The 15,577-nt window shown below is 57.2% G+C and overlaps 1 protein-coding gene and 1 long non-coding RNA gene across 4 annotated transcripts; both read left to right on the top strand.

The window, feature by feature from the left end:
* The first annotated feature begins 138 nt into the window (after window positions 1-138).
* FAM131C (family with sequence similarity 131 member C) lies at window positions 139-15,556 on the top strand. 3 transcript variants are annotated; one of them, XM_036914356.2, is made up of 8 exons: window positions 196-458; window positions 9,642-9,700; window positions 10,822-10,937; window positions 11,499-11,534; window positions 11,816-11,909; window positions 13,380-13,562; window positions 13,759-13,869; window positions 14,665-15,556. In XM_036914356.2, exons 4-8 carry the CDS (start codon window positions 11,508-11,510, stop codon window positions 14,949-14,951), a joined length of 702 nt encoding a protein of 233 aa, XP_036770251.2. In that variant the 5' UTR covers window positions 196-458; window positions 9,642-9,700; window positions 10,822-10,937; window positions 11,499-11,507; the 3' UTR covers window positions 14,952-15,556. The 3 variants fall into 3 exon arrangements, with proteins under 3 accessions (XP_036770247.2, XP_036770251.2, XP_036770252.2); XM_036914352.2 differs by lacking the exon at window positions 9,642-9,700 and having other exon boundaries at window positions 139-458; XM_036914357.2 differs by lacking the exons at window positions 196-458; window positions 9,642-9,700 and adding an exon at window positions 7,508-7,751.
* Window positions 2,314-3,989, top strand: LOC118926922 (uncharacterized). The gene is made up of 3 exons (XR_005030658.2): window positions 2,314-2,384; window positions 2,618-2,825; window positions 3,634-3,989. It is a non-coding gene; the product is annotated as an uncharacterized LOC118926922 (long non-coding RNA).
* Window positions 15,557-15,577: the final 21 nt, after the last annotated feature.

Genomic DNA, 15,577 nt, shown 5'->3' with positions numbered 1-15,577 from the left:
ACCAGGTGGCGCGACAGGAGGGCCAGAGGTTCGGCTCCTCGCGCCCTGCGTGGCCCGCCACCCTTCCCGCACCCCCCAGCCTTCTCCGACCCCCGCACCCGCCAGCCCGGGCTGCGGCAACAGGTGAGCCGGGCTGGGGCAGGGGCGGGGCCCCTCCGCGCGGCTGGGCGCCCCGGGCTCTGGGCGGGCGGTCCCCGGGGCCCCCGCCGGCGGTGCTGCCCGCGGCCCGCAGAGCGCGCGCGGCGCGGGAGGCGGCGGCGGGCACGACCCGGCGGAGCCGCAGCCGCGGCGAGCGGAGCCCCGGCCCCCTCCGCGCCGCCCGGCCGCCCGCCCTCCAGCTGCGCCGGCGCCGCGCGCGAGCCCAGGCCCGCGGAGACATGAGCGCCCGGCTGCCCGACGCACCCGAGGCGCAGCGCTGCGGCCCCGTGGCCCCGCGATGGGCTCCTGCGTGTCGCGAGGTAAGGAGACCACGCGCCGGGCGGGAGGGGGTGCCGCGCCCCGGGTCCCCGCGCGCAGGACGCGCACACGTCCGCTCAGCCGCTCCGAGGAACCTGGGTGGGGGAGACCCGCCCTTCCCGGAGCAGCCGCACCCCACCCGCGCCGAGCCCCACGCGACACGGTGCCTCGGGGCGGACAGGGCGCGTTGGCGGGGTGGAGAGGACGGCACAGCGGAGAGTGTGGGGAGGTCACCGCATCCCCGCCCGCGTGGAACCACACCCGGCAGGTGGCATGAAGCAGGGTCCTTCCTTCCCAGCAGCCACACACCCCCTGCCAGGTGCTCTGGAGGGCAGGGAGGCTGTGGTTCACCTGGCGTCTCCGGAGGGGCTGTGGGGGCCCCAGGAGAGCAAGCAGACTCCCCCTCCCACATGACCCAAGTCACGGGCCTTACCAGCTCAGTGGCCCCACCCTGTCCCCTTACCCCATGCCCGTGTTCGGAGTCCCTGAACCCCACGGGCAGCCAAGGGTTAACAGAGAGGAACAGATCACAAAGAAGGTACCCCTTCCCCCACCTTTATCCCTAACTCCTCATCCCCACCCCCATCCTCGGTTAGGGGACAGGAAGGGACAGAGACAGCTGATGTTCCCAACAACCCCCGGGCCTTTCTGTCTGTCTCAGCGCTTTAAAAGCCGCCCTGACCGGGCACCCTTCCCTCTCCCCCCTGTGCCCAAGCCCCGCTTCTACCCAGGTGGTGGAACCCCGGAGCTGGAGCGAGCTGCCCTGGGGGTACGGCAGGAGTCTGCCCAGAGCAGGGGGCTTGGCAGGTCGGTCTTTGAACCCTGCCCCCCACCAGCTTTCCAACAGGCTGCCCAGCAACATTCTCAAAGAGGTTCACGGCGCCATTCTCCCACCTGCTCTCTTCACCCCACAGTGTAGAGGCAGGCTCAAGTCCAGCCCACTGACTCCAACCACGAGGCCTTGGGGGCTGCCACCCTCCCCATCACCCCCAGTAGCTTACTCAGGCGCAGAGGGATGAACAGGCCTTAGGGAGGAGCTGGGCAGGCCCTGGAGGGCGCCTTGTCTTGGGGGATGTTCAGGAAGCAGCACAGCACCCCGGCCCTGAATCCTCTGCTGACCAGTCCACGCGGGACATTCAGGGAAGTGCCTCAGGAGGGTGCGAGGGCTGGGGTCATGGGTGGGGGTAGGCTGTGTGAGGGTCAGTCATTGAGCGGATGTTAGCATGACGCCTCCTGTGTGCCAGGCACCGCGTACATACTGGGCACCCAGCACAGCATCTGCTGTCGTGAGGCCTGAGCCTGCAGAGGGAAAGTTGTTTTGAGAGTGAGGAGTGTTTCAGGTTCCTTAGGATTGACAGGCGCTCAGAGTGTCTCCAGAAACCCCTAAACTCTGGACAGGCTTCGGACGTTGGTGCTCTGGGATCTGCTGTTTCTTTGGTGGCTGTGTCCCTTCCCCATCGCTTGGCCATCCTGTGCCAAGCACTGGGGGCCCAGCCCCAGGTGGCCTTGCCTGCGAGCTTCAGAGCAGCCGGACACAGTGCAGAAGCCAGGAAGGAAGAGGGGCTGGCCAAGGTCAGGCTGCGAGGTGGCATCAGGGCTGGGCTGGGGCTGGGGCCCAGGTCCTCGGAGCCCCTACCTGGGGCTGGCAGCCTCTGCCGCACCTGTCTGAGGTCACACCACTCGAGACAAGCTCCCTCCACCCTTCCTGCTGTGGCTGGGCTCCGAGTGCCACCTCCAGATCTCACTGTGTGTTCTAACTTTGTCCCCCTCCTGAGCGGGTCAGGTAGGACCACTGACAGTCTCAACACGCACACAGACAAGTTGGAGGAAGGTGAAGAAGGTATGGGGCCGCTTGAGCAGGCACTCTGGGTGACTGAACACCTACTCCTCCAGTCACTGATATTCTGAGAGTGCTTACCATTTACCAGGTCCTGGCTGGGACATTACAGGCACAACCAGCTAATCTGAGGTATATACCAGGGTCCCGGTTTTACAGAGGGGGAAACTGAGCAGACAGGAGTTGAGTGACTTGCCCAGGGCAAGTCTTCAGAGGCAGCACTTCAGCACAGTTGCGCTGGCTCCAGACCTGGGCCCTTAGCCTCTGCGCACACGGCAGCCGGCCCTCAGCCCCCAGGCGGGTAGCTGTTCCACTCCTCTCCAGCTGCGGGCTTCCATGAGCCTCTGAGCCCCACGCCTCATCTCCACACCTGCACCAATTGCTGATAACGGCCCCCTTGCGCTGGGTGCTGCTCTGGGCCAGGTACGCAGCCTGAAGCCAGGCCGGAGATTACAAGCCTCATGCTGGTGCCCATATGGACCCCAGAGCCTGCACCCAGCCGGAGCCACCCCAGCTAAACCCCAAACCCCAGGTACAGGTCACACGTGGAGAGTCACCCCATCCCAGCATGGGGCAGCAGTCAGCTTTCTGTGCCGGGCCTGAGAGGTTGAGAGGTTAGGTGTGCACACTCTAGTGGCGGCCAGCCCGGGCTCGCATCCCTGCTCCACCATTCACGAGCTCCGAGACCTCAGCCAGCTACTTGACCTTGTACATGTATCTCAGTGTTCTCAGCTCTAACATGGGCATCGTCGGTGGAATTGGTGTCCTAGAGCTGCTGGGAGAGAGTGAAATGACTTAATTCACATAAAGTACTCAGACCGGTACCTGGCATGTGGTGAGCACTTGAGTGTTAGCTCTTACTGTCATTTTTTTTTTTTTTTTTTTTTAGGATTAAGCATTTTAATAGAAAATGTATTTCATGGAGGGGTGATTCCACAGCCTGGGAACACAGAGCATTTAGTATTTCTATGAGTATCTAGAGAGCACACGCAAGGGGCCATGTGCCCGGGATAGACAGAGGATACCCTTGCCTTGATTTTGTTTAGCTTCTTTCCTGCTCTTCAGTTGATTTGGTTAAAGCCAACAGAATGGGTTTTACTTTCACAAGCATGTACATGAATAGCTTCAAATAATCTCGGCCTTGGCTCACTCTTCCATACTCTTGACACTAGCCCCCATGTACCATCCACTCCAGGGCCGCCTGCACTAGTGTCCTCTGTCCTTTTTCCTATTCCTTTGCTCTAGCTCCTAACTAGGGCCCAGACTTTAAGGAGATGATGATCTAGTAGAAAGGAGCTCTTACTGTCATTTTTAATTTTAATTTTTGCTTTTCCGTGCAGACAGCTAATCGAGACCCTCTTGTCTGGGAAAGGGGAAGCTACGGAGGCTTCCAATCCCATTGTGCCTCATGGGAAAAGAAGTGAATGGCATGCATTCTTGGGGTGCTAAGGACATGGGGAGAGTGACTGGGACCAGACTGAAGCAACAAACAAATGTTTCCAGAAGCTATTTTGTGTTCTTTATCTATTTGTTTGTTGTCATTATACTACCAAAACAAACGGCATTTTACGACCATTTGTTGGGTGCTTATCCTGAGCCAGGCTGAGCCTTTACTCTCTTGACCTAGTTAGTCTTCATTCAACCTTGGAAGACGGGACATGGGGCTCAGAGACAGGAAGAGTCTCACCTGAGGTCACATAGCCAGAACATGGAGAGGCAGGATTTGAATCTATGTCTGTGTGATCCCGGAACCTGAGCACGGGACCCCTGCACTTTGCTTTCTCATGCCCACCACATGGAGAGAGGTACTGAGCACATGGCCAGTGATTTAGAAAAGCCATCCCCTCGAGTAGCTCCTGTGCACTTCACCGCTGGAGACGGTCTTTATGGAGCAGTGGGGACTTAATATCAGCCCTCACTTCTCCCCAGCCCCAGGGTCTCTCAGTGCTCACCCTGGCACTGGCCCCTCTCCCAGTCCTCTCATACCCCAGCCTTCTCCTCGAAACAGCTGTCAGCCTCCTGGCCCCACTGTGGGGGTCTCAGTGCATTGGTGGGAGCAGAAACTGGAGACTGAGGACTTTCTTCTGGGAGGTCAACCATCTGATCATGCTGGGAGAAGGGACAAGCTATAAGGGGCCAACCAGAGCCACGCAAAATACCCAGGGCCCACTGACTGTGAACCCCGCTCAGCTCCCCAGTCTTGTCTTACCTTGATCCTAGAGGAGTCAGTGAACAGTGGGGGAGACTGAGGCAAGAGTAGATGGTTACCCTTTAGGAACTCAGTCTGAAGAAGGAGGCACAATGTTGCCCTTAGAATAGTCTAATGGAGAAGGCAGAACACACACACACACACACACACACACACACACACACACACACACACTCCCACTTGGAAAAATGGCCTGAAGACTCTCTCAAGAGATCAGCATTGGTTAGTGGTTGGAGCACAAGCTTTAGAGTTGCAGACTGGCCTGCATTTGAGCCCCGTCTCTGCCACTTATTAGCTGGGGACTTCTCAGATGTGATTTAACCTCTCTAAGCCTCAGTTTCCCCATCTGCAAAATGGACATAATTGTACCTACTTTGTAGGGTTGTTGTGAGGGTTAAGTGGGAGGAAATGAATGATAAGGCCTGGGACAGTACCTGACACATAGTAGGTGTTCAATAACAGTGGCAGCAGAATTCTCATAGTAGGTGTTCATAAACAGTGGCAGCAAATCACTGCAGACCAGACTTTGTCCATTAGGGCTGCTGATAAGGGAGTAGCCTAACACAGCTAAGGCCACTCTAGTCAGGCTGCCTGGAGGAGGTGAGGCTAGAGCAGATGTTCAATGAGGTTGGGCCACAGGATGGCAGAGGAAGTAGAAAGGAGCTGGGGCATGTTGAAGATCCTGGAGAAGAGCCCATGTCTCCTCCATCCTTGGTTGGGGATGGAAAGTGACCCCCTTGGGCAGCCCTGAGCTGCACCAACTCACTGATGAAGGTACTTTTGTGGCCCTGGTGGCCTGGAAACAGATATCCTGGGGAGCGGGAGGGGACTTTGTCCACTCGAGGCCAGGCCTCTGCCAAGCTCAGAGGGATGGCCTGCTGCTGTGGCAGTAACTCACCAGGCAGAGAACCGAGGGCTCAACCTCAGTGGCCTCCCTCTGCTCCAGCCCTGGGGACAGGACTAGGGGAGTGGTGACAGGGGTCTGTCCTGCCATCCAGAGAGAGGACCTGGGGGCTGGAAGGGGAGAGGGTCCGAGCAGCCGCTGTTTTGTCGTGCTTGCTGGGGCAGGTGCCTTGTCCTCACGGCGACCCTTTCCAGACCAAGGCCGGGGTTCTCATTTCACAGAGGAGAACCCCACGCCTCACAGGGGCTGTGGTGAAAAGCTGGGACTTAAACCCTTTCACAAAGACTGTGAAAGGAATGCCTTGCCCACTGAGGCAAGGACAGAGCCTGGCACATCACAGCTGGGCAGCACTCACCCGGGGGTGGCTGGCTGGAGGGACTGCGTCATACCCAGCCCCAGGGGTCCTGAGAAGCTTCTGGGGGGGAGCCCGTGGCTGACTTGGGAGGGACATCGTGAGGGGCTTTGGATCCAGGCTGTCTCTCAGGCATTGTGTGTTTTCAAGAGATTTACCCTCTCTGGGCTGCTGGGAAAGAACAGGGTTAACCGTGGGTCCTCCTTGTCCTCCTGGGGTGCGGGGCCCTGGGAGCCACTGAGAGGAGTTGGCAACCAGGATGATTAAGGGGCTGGGACATGGAGCACCAAAGAACAGCTAAAAGCGCTAGATGACTCGGAAGCAGGTGAGGGGAACCTAAGGAATTATGCTTCAGGCTTACCCAAGGAGCAAGCAGAGAAAACGAGTGTGGGAGCTTTACAGCAAGAGGGGTTTAGGTTAGACATCAGAAGGAACTGTCGTGGTGGTTGGGGTCTAAAGCAGATTGAGGAGCTGGCATGGGAAGGCAGGAAGCATCCTCGGTAAGCAGAAGAGAAACTGGCTGGAGGCGGAGCGGTGGAGCAGACATCCAGTGACACCCTTCTCCCAGGATCAGGATGGCCCCCTCCAGATTGCTATGGCAACCACAGCCCTGTCGCTTCTGTGGCCAGGGAGGGTACAGGAGGGGGCAGTCTGATTTGAAGTGAAGGGAGTAGCGTGTGAACTGGGAAAGGAAGGAGGTGCCCCACTATTCCCTTGGGAGAAATAGGTGCCCAGGGGACCGGCAGCTAGGGGTCACCTCAGGCTGGCCCCCAGCCACCTCCCCACATGAACTGCTGTGTTTTTCCAGTTGCTGGTGGTGACGTGGCCGCCGGTCCCAGCTGGGAGAAGAGCAGCCTGTGATTTCACCCTGGGCTGGTTCATTACCTGACGTCTCCATGGCAAACAGTCTGTGACATCACACGTCCAAAGTCCTTAGGGGGAGAATGCAGCTTTGGCAGAGATGCACCCGTACTGAGGTGGAGGGCAGGAAAGCTGGGGAGGGGGCTGGGAGCCAGGAGGCCTCTGAGTCCACCATCTCCACGACCTCATTCACTCCATGGCTCCTCCAGGCCTTTGACATCTACCAGCTTCCCCTGTGTTCAGCAACCCTTACTTCCTGGTCTGTGGCTGCAGTTTTAAGACAGCTTCAGGGATGGCCGGGGGCCCTAGAAATATCCAGCACCTCTCAAAGTCCCCAGGACAGCCTGCAGCCAGCGTCACCCTGCCTGTACCTTGATGGCCCCCGACTTACGCATACTGAAACTTAAGGATGGCAAATTTCAAACTTTTTTGACTGGAACGCATAGGAATAAGTATGTTTTGCATCATGACCCAGTCCACATGCATGGAAATTTTTACCAAAAGTGCGTGCACACATATGTGCCTACGAAACAATCCATAACCTGATTCTGAAATGTTCTGTTCTCTTCAAATCTATTTTTTAAAATCTGACCTAGTAAATTGCTTGCCTGACCCACTAAAGGGTGTGCCCCTGGTATGAACACTGCCTTTGAAGGGTCTAGAACATAGGGAAACTCTGAAGCCCAGAGAGGGGCAGGACTAGCTCAGGATCACACAGCTGGGACTCAGGGGCAGGAGCAGGGTATGTTGAGCGCTCCGGGCTCAGCCCACACAATCCCGTATTTCCCGGGCTACTCTTAGCCCCTGGCTCAGGGAGCTCCTGAGCTCAGGGGTTGAGGGCGCCATTCTGGCTTGCTCTTCCTTTTCACCAACCTCAGCTTTGCCCCGCCCCCTCAGATGTCCCTTAGCTCCCCGCCCCTGACAGCCTTTGGGCAGGCTTGTCCCGGAACTCTCTATAGTCTTCCAGATGCTAAGCCCAGTCTAGTTTGGATAAAAACTGGCTTGCACCACAGGACATAAATCTGCAAAGAAGTAAAAAGCTAACCTTTTCAAAGAATATTGCTTCTCTCTCACTTACCAACTTTACATTTCCCTGTATGGCCCCAGAAGACGACTGGGTAGCCAGAGACGGGTAAGATTCCTCAAGGGAGGAACAACCTAAGACAGGCACAGTAGCAGGGGGGCCATCAGGTGAGAAATTGGGGATCAACAGAGGTGAGGCTTAGAACCTCACCCCCCCTGTTTTGAGAGAAATCTTCTGCATCCGTGGATGTTTTGTTGCCCTGGTCTAGCTTGGATTAACACATAGTCTACAGGCACACACCTGATCATCTACATTTGCCCTCTTATAGCACTAAACTATGTTTTCTACCTTTATCTTGCATCTACCTACCACTTCAGCATTTTATTAAATAAATAATAATAATAATAATAATAAGGGAGAAATGTGGGATTCACATATAAATCAAGTATAAAAATCAAACGAATAATCATATTTGACCTGATTGTTTATAGTTCATGATGCGTGATCAAAACCGAAAGTTTCTGTGATGGCTGCCCTTGCACTGTTCACCATGTAAGAACTTAGTCACTATGTAAGAACTGGTTCACCATGTAAGAACTTGCTCGTTATGCTTCAGAAGATTGGAGACTGTTGAGAATTAGGCTTGGGGTTGATTATTGATTGTGCATTGAGTCCCCTATACAGAGTTTTATTGTTGTTAACAACCATTTGATCAATAAATATGAGAGACGCCCTCTCAAAAAAAAAAAAAATCTGGCTTGCATCCTATTCGACACTCCGCTTCCCCTGAGGGCCGCCGTCCGCTCTTCACTCTGCTGACATCCCTCCCTTCTCTGGATCCCCTTCTTGTCTGACATAGTGGGGGCTGGCATGAGGGACTTGAGGACTTGTGGCCAAGTCATTTTATTATCCTGGAGCTCTCGCGGTCTGTCTTGGCTAACACTGGCTCCGGGTCGAGGCCTGTGTGTGGCAGTCATCCAAACATTCATTCCTCTACTCTTACAACAAATACTTCGTGAGTGTCCAGTACATGCCAGGCCCCGGAGGCAGGTGCTGGGACTGTCGTGGTGAATGAAACGGGTGAGGTGCCGGCCCCCCTGGAGCCCCTTTCCTGAGGGATGACAGGCAGGGAAGCGGATGCGTGGGAAGGCTGCAGACACCCTGAAGAGAGGGAAGGGGATAGACGGGGCCCACCTCCAGGCTACAGCAATTGAGTGAGGCCTGAATGGAGGGAGGGAGTGAACCTCTGGCTGTCCGGGAGCAGAGTGTTCCCAGCGGAGGAATGGACTGGCCAGTGCACAGGCCCTAAGGCAGGAGCGTGCCCTTGTGCTAAGGAAAAGCCCGGACAGTGACCAGCGTGGCTGCAGTGAGAGACCAGCACAGCAGAGTGTGGGGCAGGGAGGTGGAGCAGGCCAGGGTCCCCCGGGTGAGCATGGGTGAGACTAGCCGTTGGGGGGAAACTCCCCGCTGCAGGGCCCTGCTGTGGGATATGCGACCGGTTTGACCTCTCCTGTTCCCCGCCCAACTCCCTTTTCCTCTGAAGTGGTCCCCCCTTCAGCCTCTTAGGGCTGAGATCCCGTTGTCCTGCAAGCGGCCCTCTTGGGGGGTACCAGCAAGACTCAGACCTGGCCCCTCCCTCAGTGTCTGCTTGACCCCTGAAAAACTCAACAGTCCTTGCTTCGCCAGCGGTGGGAGGCAGGCTGACACATGTACGGCCCACCCGCTGCAGCCAGCCCTCCCCAGGTACGCAGACACCCAATGGGGGTGGGCTGGCTGGGCGAGATGCTGGCCTCCCCTTCTTTGCAGACCTGCAAGGGGGGCTCTGGAAGCCTCTCGTTTTGCTTCTTGGGGGAAATAGGTAGTCGGAGTCAGAAGGGTGGTCGGTGGCTGGATAGCAGAACCTGTTCAGCCACCTTGAAGAAGGCAACTGCTCCCCCGACCCCCAACAGCAGCTTTTTTCCAAATGGGGCTTCAGGGCCTCCTTGTTCTCCATTTTAGATCCTACTAGACAATTCCTGAAGAACAAGAACAGTCTCCCTCAATCGCTCATTTTACAGGTGAGGAACTGGAGGCTCAGAGAGGCAAAGACACTTGCTGAAGGTCCCACAGCTAGTAAAGGGCAGAGCCGGCAGCGGGTCCCAGAGCTTCCTGGCTGTCTGGGAGCAATTCCTCAGGAGCAGACCCTCAAATGAGGATTTGGGTACAACTGGTGTATGAAGGCAATCTTCAGAGGAAACCAGTAAAGGAATGGAGAGGACAGGACAGAGGGGCCAGAGCGCCCCTTCCAGACACCACAGTGCTGTGCATGCTAGGCACCACCTGGACCACCTTCCTTCCATTCCCCCCACACTGCAGGCCCTGAATCCCACCAGATCTCATCAGAACTCCTTTTGTGCTTTGGAAAAGAATGAGCTTCAGTGTCAGAACAGCAGGGCTCAAACGCTGACTGCAGCCACTGGCTGGGTGCCTCAGGCTACCCATCTGTGCCTCAGTTTCCTCATGTGTAAAGTGAGCCACGGACACAGGGTGACGATTCAGTGCCATCAGACCAGGAAGGGGGTGTAGACAGAAGACCTCTCTGCAGTGCTACTGTTTGCTGGGCCTTGTGTTTGAATGAGGGGTCCGGGGACAGTTTCCTCCATCAGGCTGGGAGGTCCCTGAGAGCAGGGACAGAGCCTTAACTCCACCTCTGTCCCCAGGTGCTCACATAGTGTAGATGTGCGGTAGATGGATGCCCAGTGGGTGAAGGAATGAATGGATTCATGAATGCATGGATGCATGAATGAATGAATGAACATCATCCTCTGGGTCTTTACTTGCTACTGGGCTTCTTTTGATACTTTTGATACTCAGGCCTCGGCTCTGTGAAGGCCTCTCAGGCCCACCCTCACTGTTTTCTTCACAGTGATGGTCAGTCTAATGGATCTTATTCATTCGGTTTTGGTTAACAGTCTGTGTTCTCCACTCGAATGTCAGCTCCATGGGGGCAGAAACCATCTCTGTCTTGTTTGCCTCCATATCCCCAGTACCCAGAACAGGGCCCGGTTCACAGTAGGGGCTCAGTTAATACTTTTGAATGCATCAGAGAGTGTTCCTGTCTCAGGGCTGGCTTGAAGAAGCTTCATAAGCTGGGAAGCACCGGGCTTTTCTAAATTCCTCCTGTCATTCTTATTTGCAGATCTGTTCACAAGCGCCCACAAGGACTGCCCCGTGCCCCAGGGCACGGACCCCCTGAACCCAGACTTGCCCTCCAGCCACCCACCCACTGTTGCTCCAGCCCATGTCACTGGCAAGGTACCTGGTCATGCTGCATTCCCGCCTTCAGCCTGCCTATGCCCTGAGTCCTGGGCTGCCCCCTAAAGCTCCCCACAGGGAGTGGGAACCATTCCAATCTCCTCCCCTCTCTGCCAAATGTGGCTACTTCCTGAGGGATCAGGGCCCCTAAGATTTGATATTCAGCTGAATGGAGGTCTGAATTGGGTTGGGCATCCAGAACTGGACCAGGCTTGTTTAGAAAAGAGAGTCCCATTCTGAAAGTCTTCCTGCCCACATTAACTCAGCATTGCAGATAACAACTTCCCTTACCAGCCCACGACTCCTTAGCTGCCTGCACTGCCTTCTGGAGAGTAAAGGAATGGAATTCTTAGTCCAGATACACCAGGAAAATCTTGCTAGGGGCCTCCAATCTTGGTGCATAATTTCCACCCCTACTCCAGAGGTTGTGGCTTGAATCTAGCAGTTGATAAAGGAGCCCCAAAAGGCTGACCCACACGACCACCGGGGCTCTGGGACTCATGCCATCTGCAGGCGTGGAGTGCCTGGCCCTGTCTGAGCCTCTCTCTCCTCTTGTTTTAGGACAAACAGATGGATTTCTGTTGGGATCCTTGGCAGGTCAGTGCACTTGCCCATCTCCCAGCCTAGCCAGCCACAGCTGACACCATGCTCCTCCCTCTGCTGTGCCCAGCCTGGGCACACTGTCCTACCAGCTGTGAAGTGGGGGGCTGATGAGAACAGTGGGGTGGGGATAGTCCTATGGGAGCTGGCAGGATGTCCCTGGCCCTGCCCGCCGCCCAGAGAACCTGGGGAGGGTGAGTACTGGCGGGTGGAAGTGGTGGGAGGATGTCATCTGGCGGGTCTGCCTGCCCTGCTCACCCCTCCTCTCTTTCCTACAGAGGTGCTTCCAGACCACCCACGGCTACCTGTCCAACTCCAGATCCTGCTCCAGCAACTACAGCGTGGCCGCCCTGGCCACATCATCCCTTGTGGGTAGGCTCAGCTGCCCTTTACTGCCCTTGGAGTGTGCACGTCCCCCCAGACGCGGACTATGGGAGGGGCAACCGGAAGGGTTGCAGCCCTGTGGGGTTCAGCATTTCCCAAATGCCAGGCTCTAGGCTGGGTTCTGCAGGGAGCAGTGACTTAGGGTTCTTGCCTCTGGGGGTTGAATTGTTGGGGTCTCCAGAAGCTCTGAGGGGACGTCTGCCTGGCATGGTCTCCCCGCCTGTCTGTGGTAAATGAAATCCACCCGTCATGCCATCTCAGATCAGGTTCCCTAGAAGCAGAGCCTGAGATGGGAACTTTTGGAGTAATTTATTAAGGGATTATTCTCGAGGGCAACCTGTAGGAGGGCAGGACAGGGCAGAAAGGAGCTGAGCAAAGATATGGCTGCAGAAGTCTCGCCTTTCTCAGCCTGACCCACCGGGAGCGCAGGAGCATGATTGGCACCACGGAATTTCTGGGGAGGCCCCTTGCCCTCCCCCCTCCCAGCATCGCTGGTTGAGGCAGCTCCCTCCAGCTAGGGACGCAGGTGTGAGCCAGGAGCAGCACCTGCCTCCGCTGAGGGTGGCCACACAGGCCAGTAAAGGGGTCCCCACGGGCCACCACAGCATCTGCCCATCACCCACCATGCGGCCTGTGGGCCAGGCTCAGCCAGCCAGCCCCGCACACAGCTTTGCTCCGTATATCCCGTTAAACCCTCACAGCCCCGCCAGTGCCCTCTGCTGCCTCGCTGGCTGCATTTGCTGCGCTGTTCCTCCACCTAAAAGCCCGTCCCCCCACTTCACCCCCCCTTGAGGGGCCAGGTGAACCACCTCCTCTAAAAACGTTTCCTGGCTGCCAACACTCCCCAGCCTGGGGGACTTCTGTCCATCGTAATCACCCCTATCTTTCCCATTTTGCCAGAGTTTTATGTCTCTCATCTCAAGCCCAGTCTGGCCCCTGATGGGCACCCACACAGGTCTCACCCTCAGCAGAGCTGGCACAGGGATGCCGTCCCAGGACTTGTTGATAATGGGTGAAGGGGTGAAACTGGGTGGGTCTGGAGTGGATCCTTAAGTGGATCTCTTTGGGCAGAAGGGTCTGAACCTGGTCAGAAAGGGGAGGAAGGGTGTGGCAGGTCTTGGGAAGAAGCACCAAGTGGGCAGGAACACTGATGGGCACAGGACACTGCGAGGAGGGGCGCCTCCATGTGGGTGGGCAGCATCTAAGTGAGGTGGGGCCTTCGGGCTCGCGGAGGGCATGGAGTGGGGAGAGGGCACGAGGCATTGGCTGGGCATGAGGGATTGGACAGGGGCAGGGCATTGTGTGTCTGTGGCTGTGAGGTCACAGGCATTGGGTGAATGAAGAGCACTGGATTGAAGTGGGGTACAGGCCACTGGATGGGCCTGAGGTATCGGGGGGTCCGGGGTAATGAGGGTGGGGCCCTGAGCTGGGTTGCCCAAGTGCCCTCAATGTCCCCAGGGGTGGTGCAGAGCATCAAGGACCACATCACAAAGCCCACAGCCATGGCACGTGGCCGCGTGGCCCACCTCATCGAGTGGAAGGGCTGGAGCGCCCAGCGGTCAGGCTGGGATCTGTCCCCAGCTGAGGACGGGCAATACTGCTGCCTCCCTGATGAGCTGCGCGAGGCCCGCTTTGCCGCAGGTCCGGGGGTGCGGGTGGGGCGGGCGGGAATGGGAACTGGCTGGGGTTCTGGTCCTTAGGGAACCAGGGGTCACCACGTGGGCATGGTCTGGGCAGGGAAAAACAGCAAGGGGCGAACGGGGCGTTAGGTGGGCACTCTGATCCCGGGCCTGGATGGGCAGGTCCTCTCTAAGTTGGGGCTCGCTGTCCACCACAGGGGTTGCTGAGCAATTTGCCATCACGGAGGCCACACTGAGCGCCTGGTCCTCACTGGATGACGAGGAGCTGCACCCCAAGAACAGCCCTCAGGACGTCATCCAGCTGCAGGGTACCCTGGGGGGCATACCAGGGTGGGGAGGGTGGGGCAGTGCTGGTACTGGATGTCCACCCTGCCTCCAAATACACTGTGATCTCGGACAAGCCCCCTTCCCTCAGCCTTAGTTTCTTCATCTGTGAAATGGGGCTGGGGATCCTTGGCCAAGGAGTGTCATGACCATAAAGGAGAGAATAATAATCATAATCATAATCATAATAGATAACATGGAGTAAACACTGTGTTAAGTGTTTTACATATGTTATCTCACTGAATCCTCATGTGAATATTAGGTTCAGGATTAGTAAGTCCTGTTATTATCTTTATTTTACAAATAAGGGAAACTGAGGGACAAGATACTTGCCCCACATTACACAGCCAGAGCTATCAGAGCCAGGACCAGACCCCTAACACCAAGCACAGCCAACCGCCTTTCCAGAGCCCCGGGTCACTACTGAGGGCTCCTGGGCACCTGGGTCGTGGGTGAAACCTGCATACCCGTTACCTCCCTGAATCCTGCCTCTGACAGCAGCAGGAGGGAAGGGGTGGAGGCCTGGGAAGAGCACTGGTTGTCCCAATTCTCAGAGCAGAGAGCCTCCTCTTAAATACTCTGCCACTGCCACCACTGCCCAACAGGAGAAACTGGGGCTCAGAGAGGTTCAGTGACTTGCCCAAGGTCACACAGCTCAGCAGTGACAAAGCAGGATTTGGAGGCAGGTCTTCCGCCTGTTGCCCTTCCTCACATGCCAGGAGATGGGGGAAGCAGGGTCCCAGACTCCATTCCTAACACGCAGCCTGTTGGTTTTCCAGACCCGGAGACCATCTACCTTCAGGACAGTCTTCTGAGCGGCCCCTCGCAGGATGACAGTCTTCTGGCCTTCTCCTCCCCTGGCCTCTCCCCCGATGGCTGGCCCTCACCCGATGAGCCCCCCATCGCAGCTGCTGACCCCCAGCCCCCCAGCCCTGAACAGTACCATTGGTGGCGGCGGCCGCCAGGGGACCCGGGGCCCAAGGGTGGGGCCCACCTGCAGGGCTCCCTCCCCTTGGTGGACAGTAACTCCCTCTTGGACGAGGAGGATGAGGTGTTCTATAACTGAGGCGGGGCTGCGTGGCCCGGAGCCTGCTCACATGGTGACCTTGCCTGGGGGGCAGCACAGACATAGGGTGGTGGGATCCGGGCTGGGCATCCTTTGACCCCTCGAGGCAGGCACAGGGTGGGTGTGGCAGGGATGGGGGCAAGCCTTCCTTGTGGACCACTCTGTGCCTCCGTGGACCTGCCCCTGGCAATGGGAGCTGTAACCCCGTTTCTCCCTTCTTTACCTGGCCCAGGTGAGTGCCTCCCCCCGCAGGGTCTCTGCCATCTGCAAGCTTCAGGACTGTCAGCAGACACCAGGGCAAGCTGCCCAGAGGAGCCAGCAGCCAGGTGTCCAGGCAGACAGCCGCAGGAGGGCCTGGGGATGCCAGGGCTCAGTCCCTGCCCCTCCCTCTGTGCTTCTGCCCCCCATCAGAGGTGGGGTAGCCTCTTCTGGTGGCTGAGGCCCACTCCTCCTCTCTCTTCACAAGGATTTCTGTTGTTCTGGAGTGTCTGTCTGTCCCTCACTCATGGAAGCTGCTCCCTGGTTCCCCTGCTCCCCGCCCCTGCACCCTCCTCCCGTCTCCTGAAGGTTCTCTGAAGACATTAAAGTGGTGGGTTCACCCTGGATGAATGTGGCCTGGTCTCTGC

The sequence above is a fragment of the Manis pentadactyla genome, chromosome 4 (assembly GCF_030020395.1).
Source record: "Manis pentadactyla isolate mManPen7 chromosome 4, mManPen7.hap1, whole genome shotgun sequence".
Taxonomy (NCBI): Eukaryota; Metazoa; Chordata; class Mammalia; order Pholidota; family Manidae; genus Manis; species Manis pentadactyla.
Note: the sequence above shows the minus strand (reverse complement) of the source record. Positions and strands in the feature narration are given on the sequence as shown.

Coding starts and splice junctions, on each gene's coding strand:
- FAM131C (XM_036914352.2), top strand. CDS start 437: ATGGGCTCCTGCGTGTCGCGAG. Junction 10,938..11,498: donor CAGCCCATGTCACTGGCAAG/GTACCTGGTCAT, acceptor CTCTTGTTTTAG/GACAAACAGATGGATTTCTG. Junction 13,870..14,664: donor GGACGTCATCCAGCTGCAGG/GTACCCTGGGGG, acceptor TTGGTTTTCCAG/ACCCGGAGACCATCTACCTT.